We start from the raw sequence: 19,733 nt of genomic DNA, 5'->3' as shown, positions 1-19,733 counted from the left end.
TTTCTCTCCTTGTGTTCCCTTTTCCTCCCTGTTTCCTCCTCTCTCTCCCCTCCCTCTCCACCCTTTCTGCTCCTTCTTTCTCCCCCCTCCCTCTCCACCCTTTCCCTCTCTTTCTTTCTCCCCTCCCTTTCCACCCTTTCTCTCCCTCCTCTCTTCTCTCTCTCTACCCTTTCCCTCCCTCTCTCTCTCTCTCACCTCTCCTCTCCCTCTTCATCCTCTGATACAGTAAACTCAGCCTGAATGTTGGCACAACCAGTGGCATGTCATGAAAAATTGCTGAATAAAGCTGAAGCATGATTGTGAAAACGTGCAATTGCATTAAGTTTTATAACCTACATGAACTGTATCACTGTAGGCAACAAGAGCATTTCACCCCTCCATGGAAGATGTGTTCATTTAATATCACATACATACAAGTCCCTCCCAAGAAGCTCATTGCTAGTAATCCCTTCCTTAAATCTCTTGTTAGAGCAACTGCTCAAGAAGAAATTTCTCACCTAGCCAGTAGTAATAAGTTATCACAAGTTATATACACTGATGGATCTAAACAGGAGTCTTCTGGCAGGGCTGCATCTGCTCTTGTTGCCACCTCCCTAGTTAAGAACGATAATAAATTTGTTGAGTTAGGCATAAGAATTAACAACTGGGCGTCTACACTGCAAACTGAATTGTTTGCAATCCTAATGGCGCTAAAGCTAACCTATGACACTGAGCTTGACTCTATCATCATTACTGATTCTATGTCATCATTGAAGGCTCTTGACTCATATAATGACTCCAACAACATGCTCATTGGGGAAGCCAGGTACAGATACTCAAAAATTAGGGACAAAGGAATTAATGTACAATTGCTATGGATCCCATCACACATTGGATTACTCCTTCATGATAAAGTTGATATGTTAGCCAAGAAGAGTACCCAGAAGGAGAATGTAGAATATAACTTTGGTATAACTGTGTCTAGCATTAGGAATAATATTAGGAGAGAAGTAAATAATTAAAATGATTGTTATAGGAATGCAGTTAGAAGCCTGAGTAGATCTATAACCCACTATGATAACATGAACGTAGATAAGTATATTTATGGAGCAACTTGCAATGTGAACAGACTGACTGATGTTGTAGTGGCCAGGCTTAGGCTTGGTTACAAGTACTTCTGGCAGTTTGGGAGACACACAGATGATGATCAAACTAAATGTAAATTATGTGATCAGGCATATGGTCACTCTCTTGAACACTATGTGCTTAATTGTCCACTTATTGAGGAATACAGAGACAGACAGTATAATAACCTATGTGACATGTCAAGATATCTTATTAATGAAAATAAGATACCAGATATACTAAGCAAATTTCCTAAATTTGCTTGTAACAGATAAGTGAACTATAGATATGTAGATATAAATCCATATGTATTCCTGTTAACCCTTTGGGGCCTAGTTCCTAGGCCTTTTGTGTATCCATATGCTCTCGCGCTACCGTCCACAGGATGGATATGGGGTGCACAATAAACTAGCCACTTCGGTGGCAAAATCTAAATCTAATGGAATTCTTTTCAATTTTTGAGCATATGATCAGTAATTTTGCTGTAAAATTCTGGCTTGCCCTAAAGATTCTGCAATAATTCTTTTTCACTGGAGAGAAGGGTAAAGCTTTGTAATTTATTTTAGATCTTGAGAATTTCAGGATTAAGTTTTAAATTCTTTTAAAGCAGAGAAGCTGTGCTCTACAGATACATTTATTGTAGCACTAAATTACCACATGGTCTGTTTACCATCCTGCTGTTGCTTTACAAGCCAAGATTGAAATTTCTGCCTAAAGAACATAAATTTACACATGAAATGTAAATAATATAAAAAACAAAGAGAATTTACTGTATGAAAATGAAAGTGAGTCCACAGTTTCCAGACAAGGTACAGCACTGAATCCCTCATTAATTATCAACAAAAATTGCATTTGCAAATTCATGAATTTGAGAGTTTTGATTTATCTGCTTTTCCATGAGATTGATTCACGAGACACAATTGGTGTACAGTATTATGCCTAATACACTAGCTGGCTTTCAACAACTGTAATACATGTATGGTATTATGCCATTATAAGTAAGACTGAGTCCTAAATCCATGATTCCCATAAGTTATTTTATCCCCTCTTGTAAATATCATACATCTGTTAGATAACCCACTATTTTTTTAATATGTTGGCCATCTCCCACCGGGGCAGGGTGACCCAAAAAAGAAACACTTTCACCATCATTCACACATAATCAATGTCTTTGCAGAGGCACCCAGATACGACAGTAGAGATATCACTCCAAACAGCCAACATCCCAAACTCCTCCTCTAAAGTGCAGGAATTGTACTTCCCACCTCCAGGACTCAAGTCTGGTCAACTGGTATCCCTGAATCCCCCACAAAACACTACCCTGCTCACACTCCAACAGCTCGTCAGGTCCCAAAAACCATTTGTCTCCAATCACTCCCATTCAACACACCCACACACACATGCCCGTTGCATGTCCAAGCCTCACACATACAAAACCTTCTTCACTCCCTCCCTCCATCCTTTCCTAGGAGGACCCCTACCCCTCCTCCCCTCCACTATAGATTTATACACCCTCCAGCTGTATAGTCCTTGTGGCTTAGCGCTTCTTTTTGATTATAATAATAATATACACCCTCCAAGTCATTCTATTTTGCTCCATCTCTCTAAATGACTAGACCATCTCAACAACCCTTCCTCAGCCTTCTGAAAAACACTCTTATTTACAACAATCAAAATAGCATAAAATATTACACTCTCTCTGGATACAAGGTCCAGGGAAGTTCAAAATACATCCCTTTCCCCAGAGAAATATATTCCATATCTGCAAACTACCATCCTTGACCTTGTGGTTTACCTCTTGTCACTAACACTTGTGTACATGTTTCTCATCATATAGTGTAATACATGTACTGTACTATCCAAATACCTACAAAAACCTCTCACAGTGATAAACATCTACAGAGTACCACAGTCAAACATTAGCCGTTTTAGTGAAAACCTAGGAAGTATGATAACTGATGCACGCATGAACAAAGATCACTTACTACTCTCATGTGACTTCAACATAGATCTCCTACAAGATCAAGACCCACATGTTACTGAATTCACAAACACAATGAGTAACTGCATGTTGCTACCAACAGTAACAAAACCTACAAGAGTTACAGAGACTAGTGTTTCCCTACTAGACAACATCTGGACCAACACCATATCCCCCTTAAGATCAGGCATAATCACAGATAATATCACAGACCATTACCCTACCTTCCTCATAACAAACCTTGGCAAATTACCCCTAGACACTACTAAAGTCACTTTCAGACTTCACAATGAGGCAGCTATCAATAACTTCACAGCAGCAGTGGCAAACATTGACTGGCACACTGAGCTAGAAATCTATACAGATATTGACGAATGTATTAATAATTTTCTAAAAAAGACCCAATACCTCTTTAACAAGCACTGCCCTAAAAAACTAAACAGATGACTGCAAAGAGACTGAACAGTCCCTGGCTAACACCCAGTATCCTCAAATCCATAAATACAAAGCACCTATACGAAAAACAGTACAGAATGGGCCACATAACCAGAGACCAAACAAGACGTTACTCGTCAATCCTAACCAGCCTAATAAGAAGGGCTATAAAATTGTATTATGAGAACAGATTATCCAACTTACGAGGTGACATAAAAAAGACCTGGAAAACCCTATCAGAAATACTAGGAACAAAAAAGATAACACGAAATAGCGAAATTGAATTAAAAAAACCAGATGAACCCCAATTCCCACCAACTGAAACAGCAAACAGACTCAATGATTTCTTCTCCACTACAGGAAAAAACCTTGCCAATAAAATCCCAAGCTCAGATACCCCACCCAATGACTACCTCACTGGCAACTACCTGAACACACTGCTCCTAGCTCCGACTAACCCAACTGAAGTTTCCCTTATTATCAACAAACTAAAAAACAAGACAGGAGATTTAAATACCTTACCACCCATTATATACAAAAAAGTGTCACAGGTGCTATCACCAATCATTGCAACACTCTTTAACAAATCCATTGAATCCTCTACCTTTCCTACAGTTCTCAAAATAGCAAGGGTCACCCAGATTCATAAAGGAGGAGACCACACAGACTTGAATAACTATAGGCCAATATCCAACCTACACCCTCTCTCTAAAATCTTTGAAAAATTAATCCATAAGCGTATCTATTCCTACTTCATCTCCCACAACATACTCAACCCCTGTCAATTTGGGTTCAGGCCTAATAAAAATACTAATGATGCTATTATCCACATGCTAGAACATATTTATACAGCAATAGAGAAAAAAGAAGTCACACTGGGGATCTTCATTGACTTACGTAAAGCTTTCGATACAGCTGACCACGACTTGCTCCACAAAAAATTGTCGCACTGTGGTATAAGAGAGCACTCCCTCAACTACCTAAAGTCACACCTCAGCAACAGAAGCCAATATGTGTACACAAATGGGGCAAACTCTTCAGCACAGCCAATTACAGTTGGTGTCCCACAGGGAAGTGTCCTAGGCCCTCTTCTCTTTCTCATATACATAAATGACCTACCAAATGCATCGCAACTACTCAAACCCACACTATTTGCAGATGACACTACATACGTCATTTCCCACCCGAGCCCAGTCATGCTAGCCATTACTGTAAATACCGAATTACAGAAAATATCAGCCTGGATGAGGACCAACAAACTTAAACTAAACATTGACAAAACCTACTACATTCAGTTTGGTAACAGAGCTGCAGATGTGTCTCTTAACATAATGATAAATGGATCACCTATCCCAAAACTCACACAGGGAAAATTCCTAGGAATCCACCTTGATAATAGACTCAAATTTCAAACACATATACAACAAATTTCCAAAAAAAATTTCCAAGACCGTAGGCATACTATCGAAGATACGGTACTATGTTCCACAGTCAGCCCTCCTGGCCCTATATCACTCACTTATTTACCCCTATCTCACCTATGGAATTTGTGCATGGGGCTCAACAACAATAAACCATCTCAGACCACTAATCACCCAACAAAACGCTGCAGTCAGAATGATAACAAATTCCCACTACAGACAGCACACTCCATCAATATTCAAAACTCTAAACCTACTCACAATACAAAACATCAATACTTATTACTGCACCTACTACATACATAGAGCACTTAACTCTGACATAAACCCTCCCCTCAAACATCTCATTACCAACCTCAACAGAACACATGACCATAACACAAGACACAGATCACTCTTTGATGTTCCTCGTGTCCATCGCACGCTATGCAAAAACTCAATGCACATAAAAGGCCCTAAAATCTGGAATTCATTACCTGTTTACCTGGAGTTTACCAGGAGAGAGTTCCGGGGCTCAACGCCCCAGCGGCCCGGTCTGTGACCAGGCCTCCTGGTTGATCAGAGCCTGATCAACCAGGCTGTTGCTGCTGGCTGCACGCAAACCAACATACGAGCCACAGCCCGGCTGATCAGGAACTGACTTTAGGTGCTTGTCCAGTGCCAGCTTGAAGACTGCCAGGGGTCTGTTGGTAATCCCCCTTATGTGTGCTGGGAGGCAGTTGAACAGTCTCAGGCCCCTGACACTTATTGTATGGTCTCTTAACGTGGTAGTGACACCCCTGCTTTTCATTGGGGGGATGGTGCATCGTCTGCCAAGTCTTTTGCTTTCGTAGTGAGTGATTTTCGTGTGCAAGTTCGGTACTAGTCCCTCTAGGATTTTCCAGGTGTATATAATCATGTATCTCTCCCTCCTGCGTTCCAGGAAATACAGGTTTAGGAACCTCAAGCGCTCCCAGTAATTGAGGTGTTTTATCTCCGTTATGCGCGCCGTGAAAGTTCTCTGTACATTTTCTAGGTCGGCAATTTCACCTGCCTTGAAAGGCGCTGTTAGTGTGCAGCAATATTCCAGCCTAGATAGAACAAGTAACCTGAAGAGTGGCCTCCCTAGTTTTGAAGGTTCTCATTATCCATCCTGTCATTTTTCTAGCAGATGCGATTGATACAATGTTATGGTAATTGAAGGTGAGATCTTCCGACATGATCACTCCCAGGTCTTTGACGTTGGTGTTTCGCTCTATTTTGTGGCCAGAATTTGTTTTGTACTCTGATGAAGATTTAATTTTCTCATGTTTACCATATCTGAGTAATTGAACTTTCTCATCGTTGAACTTCATATTGTTTTCTGCAGCCCACTGAAAGATTTGGTTGATGTCCGCCTGGAGCCTTGCAGTGTCTGCAATGGAAGACACTGTCATGCAGATTCGGGTGTCATCTGCAAAGGAAGACACGGTGCTGTGGCTGACATCCTTGTCTATGTCGGATATGAGGATGAGGAACAAGATGGGAGCGAGTACTGTGCCTTGTGGAACAGAGCTTTTCACCGTAGCTGCCTCAGACTTTACTCTGTTGACGACTACTCTCTGTGTTCTGTTAGTGAGGAAATTATAGATTCATCGACCGACTTTTCCTGTTATTCCTTTAGCACGCATTTTGTGCGCTATTACGCCATGGTCACACTTGTCGAAGGCTTTTGCAAAGTCTGTATATATTACATCTGCATTCTTTTTGTCTTCTAGTGCATTTAGGACCTTGTCGTAGTGATCCAATAGTTGAGACAGACAGGAGCGACCTGTTCTAAACCCATGTTGCCCTGGGTTGTGTAACTGATGGGTTTCTAGATGGGTGGTGATCTTGCTTCTTAGGACCCTTTCAAAGATTTTTATGATATGGGATGTTAGTGCTATTGGTCTGTAGTTCTTTGCTGTTGCTTTACTGCCCCCTTTGTGGAGTGGGGCTATGTCTGTTGTTTTTAGTAACTGTGGGACGACCCCCGTGTCCATGCTCCCTCTCCATAGGATGGAAAAGGCTCGTGATAGGGGCTTCTTGCAGTTCTTGATGAACACAGAGTTCCATGAGTCTGGCCCTGGGGCAGAGTGCATGGGCATGTCATTTATCGCCTGTTCGAAGTCATTTGGCGTCAGGATAACATCGGATAGGCTTGTGTTAATCAAATTTTGTGGCTCTCTCATAAAAAATTCATTTTGATCTTCGACTCTCAGTCTGGTTAGCGGCTTGCTAAAAACTGAGTCATATTGGGACTTGAGTAGCTCACTCATTTCCTTGTTGTCATCTGTGTAGGACCCATCTTGTTTAAGTAGGGGCCCAATACTGGACGTTGTTCTCGATTTTGATTTGGCATAGGAGAAGAAATACTTTGGGTTTCTTTCGATTTCATTTATGGCTTTTAGTTCTTCCCGCGATTCCTGACTCCTAAAGGATTCTTTTAGCTTAAGTTCGATGCTTGCTATTTCTCTGACCAGTGTCTCCCTACGCATTTCAGATATGTTGACCTCTTTTAGCCGCTCTGTTATTCTTTTCCATCGCCTGTAAAGGGAGCGCCTGTCTCTTTCTATTTTACATCTACTCCTCCTTTTTCTTAGAGGAATAAGACTTGTGCATACATCGAGTGCCACCGAGTTAATCTGTTCTAGGCATAAGTTGGGGTCTGTGTTGCTTAGTATATCTTCCCAGCTTATATCGGTTAGGACTTGGTTTACTTGGTCCCACTTTATGTTTTTGTTATTAAAGTTGAATTTGGTGAATGCTCCCTCGTGACTAGTCTCATTATGTCGGTCTGGGGCTCCACGCATACATGTCTGAACCTCAATTATGTTGTGATCTGAGTATATTGTTTTTGATATGGTGACATTTCTTATCAGATCATCATTGTTAGTGAAGATGAGGTCTAGTGTATTCTCCAGTCTAGTAGGCTCTATTATTTGCTGGTTTAAATTGAATTTTGTGCAGAGATTTAAAACTCGTGTGAGTGTGAGTTTTCATCAGAGCTGCCTCCTGGTGTTATTACTGCAACAATATTATTTGCTATATTACTCCATTTTAGGTGCCTTAAGTTGAAATCCCCCAGGAGCAAGATGTTGGGTGCAGGAGCTGGAAGATTTTCCAGACAGTGGTCAATTTTTAACAGCTGTTCCTGGAATTGCTGGGATGTTGCATCCGGAGGCTTGTAGACTACCACAATGACTAGGTTTTGGTTCTCGACCTTTACTGCTAAAACTTCCACTGCATCTTTTGAGGCATTAAGCAGTTCTGTGCAAACAAGTGACTCTGCAATGTACAGGCCAACCCCCCCCCTTTTGCCTGTTCACTCTGTCACATCTGTATAGGTTGTAGCCTGGGATCCATATTTCGTTGTCCAAGTGATCCTTTATGTGGGTCTCAGTGAAAGCCGCGAACATTGCCTTTGCCTCTGCAAGCAGTCCACGGATGAAAGTATTTTGTTGTTTGTTGCTGGCTTTAGACCCTGTATATTTGCAAAGAAGAATGTTATCGGACTGGTGGTATTGTTGGTACTGGGGGGGCATTTTTTTCCGGCATTAGTATCTGTATCTGTTGGTTTGGAGTGGAGACCATCGACTGTGGTTCCACTCCAGGAATGACTGGATTTGGTGTACGATTTCTGCCATTTCCTGCCAGTTTTTTTTCCTTCCTGGCACTAAAAAACTCTCCCTCTTGAGTGGCTGTTGCTTCCCAGGTTTTCCCATGGCCTGGATGTTTTGTATCTTTTTGTCCCCTTTAGATGGTATGCCTGGCAATTTAAGTTATAGCACAGTCTTTCCTGTACTGAAGAGGTACACAGTTTAGGGTGTAAAAGCTTACAGGAAGGGAGTTTGCATTTTCCTGTTGTCATATGGGCATGGCATTTTCTAGGGTGGTCATAGTTGCATGTCCCATCTGTTTTTCCAGATTTCCCATGCCTGCAGATACCAAGTGCATAGTATGTGCACAGGCTTGGTTTCCGTTTGCCTTGGGTTTCTGTGACTGTATTCCCTGTTGGTGCATGTTTACCTGTCTTATTCCTATCCTCCCTAGCACCAACAAAGGAGCTCCCACCAATGCACATAATGCACGTAAAAGACCCTAAAATCTGGAATTCATTACCTGTGAATATAAAAGAAACACTGTTTATAAATTCAAGTCTCTTCTCAAAAATCACTTACTCACCCACAACTAAATAAATACTGAATAATTGTATCTCATAAATTGTATCTCATATATGTATCTCATTATTGTATCTCATAAATGTCAACCTGTGACCCAATCAAACTTTGTTACTATTTAACTTCATTACCTAACAGAATACTCCATTCTACTGATTACACAGCAACACAGTAAATGACCATATGACCTGTCTTTGTAATACTCATTTGTACTAAATTGTTATCTGTTTTACAATAATTTTTGTACCACTGAATATATCATTGCTTAGTTAATCTTAAGTTAATTTTAAGCCTGCCCATAATGCTCTGCATACAAGGGGCTTTGGCATGCTGCACTTTAAAAATTGTATTCCTTGTACCTCTCTGTATCATGTTCAAATTAATAAATAAATAAATAGTTATTCTCTATAAAATGTATTTTTTGTTAATATTTCCCATAAGACATAATGTAAACACAATTAATCCATTCCAGACACCCAAAAATATTAACAAAAAATACATTAATAGAGAATAAAAGGGATGATGAAATTCGAGGATCCACTGCATATTAGAGCTGATTTCCTCTACTTTATTTATTACAATATACAATACACTACTGTATAAACATTTAAAAACATACCAGAAATGTTATAAATGGTGCAAAGGTGATATTGAAACAAAATTAGAGATGATTGACACAAACCCACTACCATTATAGTATGCTTCTCACTTAATGACGAATTTGTTTACCAACATGGTCTTAGGAACGGAACTCCATCGTTAGGTGAGGAGAGGCTGTATTATATATCTTTCTCGTTTCATAATAAACTGTTAATATTTCCACTTAAACCCTAAACTGATTTTGAGACAGACAGACAGACAGACAGATAGACAGACAGACACATACACAGACACAGACACACACACACAGGATGTTCCAGAGATGGGACACAGAAACAAGGGGTCACAATTGGAAGCTGAAGACTCAGATGAGTCAAAGGGATGTTAGGAAGTATTTCTTCAGTCATAGAGTAGTTAGGAAGTGGAATATTCTGGCAAGTGATGTAGTGGAGGCAGGAACTATACATAGTTTTAAGATGAGGTATGATAAAGCTCATGGAGCAGGGGGAGAGAGGACCTAGTAGCAGTCGGTGAAGAGGCAGGGCCAGGAGCTGAGTCTCGACCCCTGCAACCACAATTAGGTGAATTAGGTGAGTACACACACACACACACACACACACACACACACACACACACAAAAACACACACACACACACACACACACCAACAAAAAAAAAAAAGAAAAAAAAAAAAAAAAAAAAACTGCTGTATAGCCACATTAAGAGGAAGCCCTCAGTCAAAGACCGGGTGATCGGGCTGAGGAAAGAAGATGGGGAACTCTCAAGAAACGATCAAGAGGTATGTGAGGAACTCAACATGAGATTTAAGGAAGTATTTACAGTGGAGACAAGAAGGCCTCTGGGAGGACAGGACAGAGGGGGACACCAGCAAGGATGACATACACATACAACTGAGGAGGAGGTGAAGAAGCTGCTAAGGGACATTGATACCTCAAAGGCAATGGGACCAGACAACATCTCCCCATGGGTCCTTAGAGAGGGTGCAGATATGCTGTGTGTGCCACTAACCACAATCTTCATCACATCCCTTGAAACTGGGCAACTACCTGAGATATGGAAGATGGCAAATGTAGTTCCCATTTTCAAAAAGGAGACAGAAAAGAGGCACTAAACTATAGACCAGTGTCACTGATGTGTATAGTACGCAAAGTCATGGAGAAGATTATCAGGAGGAGAGTGGTGGAGCACCTAGAACGGAACAAGAGTATAAACAACAACCAGCACGGATTTATGGAAGGCAAATCCTGTGTCACAAACCTTCTGGAGTTTTATGATAAGAACATAAGAAAGAAGGAACACTGCAACAGACCTACTGACCCATGCAAAGCAGGTCCATATCCCTCCCCCTGGCTTAGCCCAATGACCCACCTAGTCAGGTCACTTCCACTTAAGGAAGGAGCACGGCATCAGACCTATTAGCACAAGCTAGTCAGGTCCAACTCACACCCACCCACATCCACTCATGTATTTATCTAACCTATTTTTAAAACTGCACGACGTTTTAGCCTCTATCACTGTACTACTTGGGAGTTTGTTCCACTTATCCACAACTCTATTACCAAACCAGTGTGTGAAGGCTTCCTCAGCCCTGTAACAACTTCAGTCAGTATTACGAAGGCTGGCTCCTCCTCAGGAAAATTAATGCATAGAAAAAGAATAAAAACTGACAAACAAACACTTTGTTATTTAGAAAATATAAAATATAAAACACGTAAATATGATATATTAACAAGTCACTAGAAACTAGCACCTTCCCAAAGCTACTCAAGATGGCAAGGGTTACTCCAATACATAAAGGTGGTGACCCTACAGACTTAAACAACTATAGGCCAATATCAAACTTACCATTGCTATCCAAAATCTTTGAGAAACTCGTGCACAGGAGACTATATTCATTTATAACAGCACAAAACATACTCAACCCCTGCCAATTTGGATTCAGGAAAAATAAAAGCACTACTGATGCAATCATAAAAATGCTAGATCTGCTTTACACAGCATTGGAAAATAAGGAATATCCACTAGGAATTTTTATTGACCTAAGAAAAGCTTTTGACACAGTAGACCACGACATCCTACTCCACAAACTTGACCATTACGGTATAAGAGGCCATGAGCTTGCTTATTTCAAATCTTACCTTACTAATAGGTATCAGTATGTCACCATTAAAGACACAGCATCAACAACACGGCCACTTGATACTGGAGTTCCGCAGGGAAGTGTCCTTGGTCCCCTGCTCTTCCTCATATACATCAATGATCTTCCAAACGTATCCCAACACCTGAAACCCATTCTCTTTGCTGACGACACGACTTATGTCATCTCTCACCCTAATCTTGCCACCCTCAACACCATTGTTAACGAGGAGCTGATCAAAATATCGACTTGGATGGCAGCCAATAAACTTACGCATAACACTGACAAAACCTACTATATTATGTTTGGTAGCAGAGCAGGAGATGCACAAATTAACATTAAGATCGACAACACTCTAATTACCAGACATAATGAGGGCAAATTCCTAGGCCTATACCTTGACAACAACCTGAATTTCAGCACCCATATCCAACACATAACCAAAGAAGTATCCAAAACGGTTGGGATCCTCTCCAAGATACGATACTACACTTACTACTGTGCAATCTACATCTACAGGACCTTAAACTCCAATATCAACCTTGACCTAAAACGCTTTCTTGATAGTTGTGACAGAACCCACAGGCATAACACCAGACACAAACATCTCTGCGACATTCCCCGTGTCCGACTAAACCTTTACAAAAATTCAATGTATGTCAAAGGCCCTAAAATCTGGAACACCCTACCTGAGAACTCTAGAACTGCAGACACATTCATCACCTTCAAAACTACCATTAGAAAACATCTTATCTCCCTGATACACCCCATCAACTAACTACACGAATACCACCTGGTGGTTCACACTTACACTCACTCACCCATTTGACCATAAACAGAAATATTAATCTCAATCTTAAAATAATGAATCCTATGATACTCCAATACTGAAACTATGTACTGTGCCAAAACAAAAGCATTCACATTGCTAAACTCACAAACTAGTATTTAGTCACTTAGCCATAATACCAACTTACCTCATAATTTGTAATATTTTAAAATAAAGAATTAAACTAAGTCTGCCCGAAATGCCTAGCCATGCTAGGCGTTCTAGTGGTACACTCTGTAATCATTATTTAACTACATGTAAACCACACAACAACCAAATTCTGTAAATTCAACATTGTAATCTTTATAGAGAATAAACTTGGAATTTGAATTTGAATTGAATTGTAAAAGTCGCCAGCACGGACTGCAACAGCTTTCTCAGGGTGATGTTCATCCACAAATGCTTGCACCCTATTCCACATTGCACAAATCTCCTTAATCTCTGAAGAAGGCACCTTCTTCTATCTCTCTTCCTCCTCCTGTGAAGCAATTTCCTCAGATGTACCCTGTTGCTGTTGCTGATGAAGCTCTTGCAGCTCTTCAGTGCTGAGCTCTTCATTGTGGTCCTTCACCAACTCTTCCACATCCTCGCCACTCACATCCAATCCCAGGGAATTCCCCAATGCCACAATACTGTCCACAACAGGCAGAGGGTTGACAGGGTCAACCCCAAACCCTTTAAAATCCCTCTGGCCACAATTTTCTCCAAGCAAAGTTCATCGTTCTGGAAGTCACTCCCTGCCAAGCCTTATCTATAACGCTTTTGCAATGGAAGATACTGAAGTGATCCCTCCAGAACTTTCTTAGGGTTAATTCAGAGTCTGAGGTTAAATCAAAGCACCTTTGAAACAATGATTTGGTGTAGAGTTTTTTGAAGTTTGCAGTGATCTGCTGGTCCATGGGCAGGATGAGAGGAGTGGTGTTAGGAGGCAAGAACTTCACCATTACAAAACTGAATTCTTTAGACAAATGGCCTTCCAAGTCTGGAGGATGAGCAGGAGTATTGTCCATTAACACGAGGCACTGGAGTGGCAATTTATTATCCAGGAGGCATTTCTTCACACTCGGGCCAAACACTTCATTGAACCATTCCAGGAAAATTTCCCACTTGACCCATTCTTTACTGTTAGCCTTCGACATCACACACAGTTTACTCTTGACAACATTGTTTTTCTTTAACACTCTGGGATTTTCAGAGTGATACACCAGTAAAGGCTTCACTTTGAAATCCCTACTAGCATTACCACAGAACAAGAGAGTTAGCCTGTCTTTCATAGGCTTGCGTCCTGGGAGTGCCTTTTCCTCCAGCGTGATGTAGGTCCTCTTTGGCATTTTCTTCCAAAACAGGCCTTTTTTGTCACAACTGAACATTTGTTGGAGGACGAATTTTTCAGCCTCTACACAGTCAGTGAATTCACACATAAATTTTACAGCTGCTTGTTTGTTGGAACTGGCATCTTCACCATGCTTTACAGCACTGTGTATGCCACTTTGCTTCTCAAATTTTTCGAACCAGCCTTTGCTGGCCTTAAATTCACTAACATCAGCATTCATTCCAGGCATTTTCTTTATGACATCGTCATGCAACTGCCTTGCCTTTTCATAAGTTATCGACTGCACAATACTATCTCCAGCTAATTGTTATTCATTGATCCACACTAACAACAATTTCTCCACTTGTTCAATTGCTTGTGATCTCTGTTTCATTATCACATTTACCCCCTTCACAACATCAGCTTCCTTGATTTCTTTTTTCTTCGCCACAATGGAACTGATGGTTGATGGCGCCTTCCCGTACATCCTGACGAGGTCGTCAACACTTACACTACTATCATATTTTTGTTCTATTTCTTTCTTCAATTCTACGGTGTTCCTCACTTCCTTTATGAAAGGACTGGCCCTAGGAGCTTTCTTTGGGCCCATGGTGGCTTATTTAACAATCACACACAATAAACATGTGCCAAAAACAATGGATTATGAAATGTTCCATGTGACCTCGCATGATATGCTCACTCACCGAGAAACAACAAGACACTGCCTGAGAATGTGAGTGGGAGGCAGCTTTGTGTGTGTGCTGGGCACTGGACAGGTTCCGTACCATCAACGAAAATGGAGGCAATATTTTGACGAAAAAAGTCGGCAAAAACTGAAATCGGTGATAACAGAGACAGACGAAAATGGAGGGTCCACTGTACCTGAAAAGTACTCAAGGGCCTGGTCCCAAATCTGCACACTGCCATAACAACATATTGGAATGAGAGATATGGGAGGAAGTGCAAAATAAACCCAGTGAGGAGCAGGGGTGTGGTGTAGATAATAAGGGAATACTGTATCAACATCAGGGATCCCAGACTATTCAACATCTTACCAGAAGATATCAGAAACACAGCTGGAACAAGTGTAGAAGCCTTCAAGAGGAAACTGGACAAGTATCTTCACCAGGTGCCAGATCAACCAGGCTGTGATGAATATGAGGGGCAGCGGGCCTCCAGCAACAACAGCCTGGTTGACCAAGCAAGCACCAGGCAAGCACCAGGCAAGCCTGGCCCATGGACAGGCTCCGAGAGTAGTGAAACTCTCAAAACTCTTCAAAGGTATACAACCCAATGAGAGTCAATGGTTTAACACAAAGGGTTGACAGGTCTAACAAAGGCCCAAACATCAAATTTTAGCTTATAGCAGCCAGTTATCATTAGTGTATTCATGTAGAATCACAACATTTAAGACAGTCCTGAGCATTCGTGATTATAAATGTAACTTGTCAATAACTCATGGGTGGTGTTTGACTTGGGAAGGAAGTTGAATATCCCCTGTTGCAAAGAGAGGTTGAAAAAAAGCATCATAGGAAGAAGTTTCATTAAGATGCATATATGACTGTGTTCCTCAGGAAAAGGGCCTGGATGTAAGCAATATAATGTCATACAGTGGAACCTCGGTTTTTGTTTGCTCTGGTTTTCGTCGAATTTGGTTTTTGACGACTCTTGTCGTCAAAATATTGTCCCAGTTTTCGTCCATCACCTCGGTTTTCGTCCACCATATGGAACATGTCCGTTTACCTGTGCCCACACAAAGCATCCCATGCATGCATTCTGAATCAGTCTGGCTTTGTTTCTCATCAAGTGAACATTACCCTGTGCATTCATACGAAACATTTTGTAATAACCCTTTTTTGTGCTTGTTTATTGAGTGCAACTGCTAAATAAGCCACCATTGGGCCAAAGAAAGTTTCAAGTGACAGCCCTCTGATAAAGAAGGCGAGAAATCCGATAGAATTCAAGAAAGAACTCATAGCAAAGTATGAAAGTGGAATGAGTTGCAAAGTTTTGTGGAGAAATATCATTACTACCCTCTACAAAGGTAGAGACTGTGGTAGAGGGTGGTAGTGATGGTGGTAGAGGGTGGTAGTGGTTGTGATGATGGTAGAGGGTGGTAGTGATGGTGGTTGAAGGTGTTAGTGGTTGTGAGGGTGGTAGTGGTTGTGAGGGTGGTAGTGGTTATGATGGTGGTAGAGGGTGGTAGTGATTGTGGTAGAGGGTGGTAGTGATGGTGGTAGAGGGTGGTAGTGATTGTGGTAGAGGGTGGTAGTGATGGTGGTAGAGGGTGGTAGTAGTTGTGATGGTGGTAGAGGGTGGTAGTGATGGTAGTAAAGGGTGGTAGTGACTGTGGTAGAGGGTGGTAGTGATGGTGGTAGAGATAACCTCTCCTCCCTCTCCCCTCCTTGCCATCTTCCATACACCAACAAGAGTCTTCAATAAAGGTAAAAGTGATGTTAAATGTGCATTTATCCCTTTCATTAGTGTTTTATACTCATTTTTCATTGTTTTCTGTATGTAAAACTATAGTTATTCTCTATAAAATATATTTTTTGTTAATATTTTTGGGTGTCTGGAATGGATTAATTGGATTTACATTATTTCTCATAGGAAATATTGCATCAGTTTTCATCGAATTCGGTTATCGTCAGACTCTCTGGAATGATTTAAAGACGAAAACCGAGGTTCCACTGTACTAATCTCAAAAGCCATGAATGTCATTTACGAAGTGTGACCATGGGATTACTTGTGTCCTCCATGCTTCCTTCACCAATTACCAGTAAAGTGTCATTTTTACTACACCTGAAAGATCAGCAAGTACACTATTACCTGGAGTTTACCTGGAGAGGGTTTCGGGGGTCAACGCCCCCGTGGCCCGGTCTGAGACCAGGCTTAACTTTCCTCTGCAGGCAGGCAGGTAGATGCTGCATGTTCTGGCATTATGATGCACGACAAACCCAATAACAAAGCAAATAATCTGATTTAAAGTCATTAGTTCTTTGTAATATGTGTGTGTACATTATTAAAATATTTTTTTTACTTAAATTTTGTCTTAGTCACACAGTCCATTTGTTCCACTGTGCTGCCATCAGAGGATATTAATTGTAATATTCCACATTTTTCTTATATTAGACTTCAGTGGCCATCTCATGCCAAAACAGGATTACCCAAAGAAGAAAACACTTTCACCATCATTCATACAATCACTATGAAACATTAGTGTGCTGACATCACAATTTAGATTACCATTCAGCTGCACCATCCCCACCCCTCCTTCAGAGTACAGGCACTACGCTTCCCACCTCCAGGCATCAAGTCTGGCTAAACAGTTTTCCCTAAATCCCGTCACAAACATTACCTCGCTTATATTCCAACAGTATGTCCATTAAAAAAATTCCAATAGTAGTTTTTCTTCTTTCAACCAACTGGCATAATCACTGTCATGGCCGACGCGGCAGGTTGTGTAGCGGGCTAGCTGCGGGATTTTCAAGGATAGCTCCTGGTCAAAGAGGCTGACCAGGTCCCTACTTAACAGAACTCAGTGTGAATACTTTGAGAAGATACCAGAGCAGCGAACGGACATCCCAGTGCATCGTTTCAGCGTAAATAGTTGAAGTGTTGTGCAGTTTTAGAGGGTTTGGTGTTGTTGAGTCAGGACCAGTCAGCGCCTCCCCCCCTCTCCGCTGGGGGGGAGGGGGAGGGCGTGTGTAGTAAACAGTGACCCTCTCATAACGCCTCACTCCTGCCCGTCTCCCCCGCCTCACCCACCCAACTACCAGCGCCACCCCATCTATAAAGGGTACTTCTCCCCTAACCCACGATGTCAGCAATGGCACTGCAGGGAGCGCCGGGCTCTCAGGAGCTTCTACTACAGGGACAGCATCGTGGAGTTCGACCGCGAGGCAGCTGTCAGGTGTGCCACAGGCAGTGTGTACTCAGTTCCTCAAGCTTCAACATCCATGTACACGAGGGCCTGGGATCTTCAATCAACTTGACGTCCACCAGGACGCTGACATGTCCCTAGGGCAGCTCCCCATCGAGCTGCTAACAGAGTCACTGGCTTCTTGGACCTCTTGGGGAGGGTCGATGGTGCTTGTGCAAGCAGCAGATCCCGGGGCAACTTGCTGCTGTTTGCAATGGCTGTCTGCCGAGGAGAGACAGCCACCTAGCAACATCTGTTGTTGGGGCATTGGATGACTTCCCTACTATGTTTGTTAACTGCTCATTACTCTGTAATTTGTCTATGATTGTAATCATGTGATAACGTGTTTATCATTCATTACCTTTGAAACTTGTCATGATTGTGACCAGCTCTACCTGAAGCTCATTACCTTTGTAAATTCTCATGATTAATGTGTTTGATTCATTACCTTTGCAATTATTCATGAGTGTGACCAGCTCTACCTGGAGCTCATTACCTTTGTAACTTGGGCATGATTATGACCAGATCTAGTTCATTACCTTTGTAACTTGCTCAGCTATCAAAACTTTGGAGTCCAGTCCCTGGACCAATTATGTACCTCTGTAATCTTTTGACTACCGCCCACAGGATGGGTATGGGGTGCATAATGAACATATTAAACTAAAAACTAACCAACTGGGCATATCCCACCAAGGCAGGGTGGCCCAAAAAGATAAACAAAAGTTTCTCTTTTTAACTTTAGTAATGTATACAGGAGAAGGGGTTACTAATCCTTTGCTCCCGACATTTCAGTCGCCTCTTATGACACGCATGGTTTATGGAGGAAGAATTCTGTTCCACTTCCCCATGTAGATAAGAGGAAATAAACAAGAACAAGAACTAGTAAGAAAATAGAAGAAAACTCAGAGGGGTGTGTATATACAGTGGAACCCCGATTTTCATCTTTAATCCGATTTGTACAAAAACTGAAGTAATGTTACCCATGAGAAATAATGTAAATCCAATTAATCCATTCCAGACACCCAAAAATATTAACAAAAAATAAATTTCATAAACAATAACTATATTTTTACATACAGAAAACAATGAGAGATAAATATAAAGCACTAATGAAATGGATAAATGAACATTTAACATCACTTTTACCTTTATTGAAGACTCGTTGGTGTATGGAAGACGGCGAGGAGGGAAGAGGGAGGAGAGGTTATTGTTTGGAAGGGAAATCCCCCTTCATAAGGACTTCAGGTATCAAAGCCCTATCCAGGGTTACTTCCCTTCTTTGTCTTTTACTGGCACTAGGACCAGCTTGAGAGTCACTGGACCTCTGTCGCACAAAAAAATCTGTCCAGAGAGGCCTGTTTCTCGCATCTCTTTAAGATTTTCCTAAAATGGGACACGACATTGTCATTGAACATGTTGCTGACATGGCTTGCAACAGCCTTGTCAGTGTGATATTTCTCCACAAAACTCTGCACCACACTCCACTTTGCACAAATGTCCTTAATTGCTGAAGAAGGCACATTCTCCCCTCTCTCTTCCTCCTCCTCCTCTGAAGCAATTTCCTCAGCTAAGGTCTGTTGCTGATCCAGATGAAGGTCTTGCAAGCACAAAAAAAAATTGATTACATGTATTACGAAATGTTTCAGATGAAAGCGTGGAGTAATGCTCACTGAACGAGTAACAAAGGCAGACTGAGTCATGAACGTATGAGCGGCCATGTCCCGCAGGTAGGCGGACGTGTCTGGTACAGACGATTTCCGAGTGGATGTGTGAAAATGGGGAAAAATTCACCAA

The 19,733-nt window shown here is 41.5% G+C and overlaps 1 protein-coding gene across 1 annotated transcript in view; it reads right to left on the bottom strand.

Annotated features, from left to right (window-relative positions):
- Positions 1-19,733, bottom strand: part of LOC128692134 (FAST kinase domain-containing protein 1, mitochondrial) — a 122,831-nt gene that overhangs the window by 94,494 nt on the left and 8,604 nt on the right. Inside the window, exon 3 of the mRNA XM_070105275.1 lies at positions 19,364-19,519. Coding sequence (XP_069961376.1) covers positions 19,364-19,519 — 156 coding nt within the window. The remainder of the gene's footprint in view (positions 1-19,363; positions 19,520-19,733) is intronic.

This window comes from Cherax quadricarinatus, chromosome 6 (genome assembly GCF_038502225.1).
Source record: "Cherax quadricarinatus isolate ZL_2023a chromosome 6, ASM3850222v1, whole genome shotgun sequence".
Taxonomy (NCBI): Eukaryota; Metazoa; Arthropoda; class Malacostraca; order Decapoda; family Parastacidae; genus Cherax; species Cherax quadricarinatus.
This window is presented reverse-complemented; position numbering and strand designations above follow the sequence as displayed.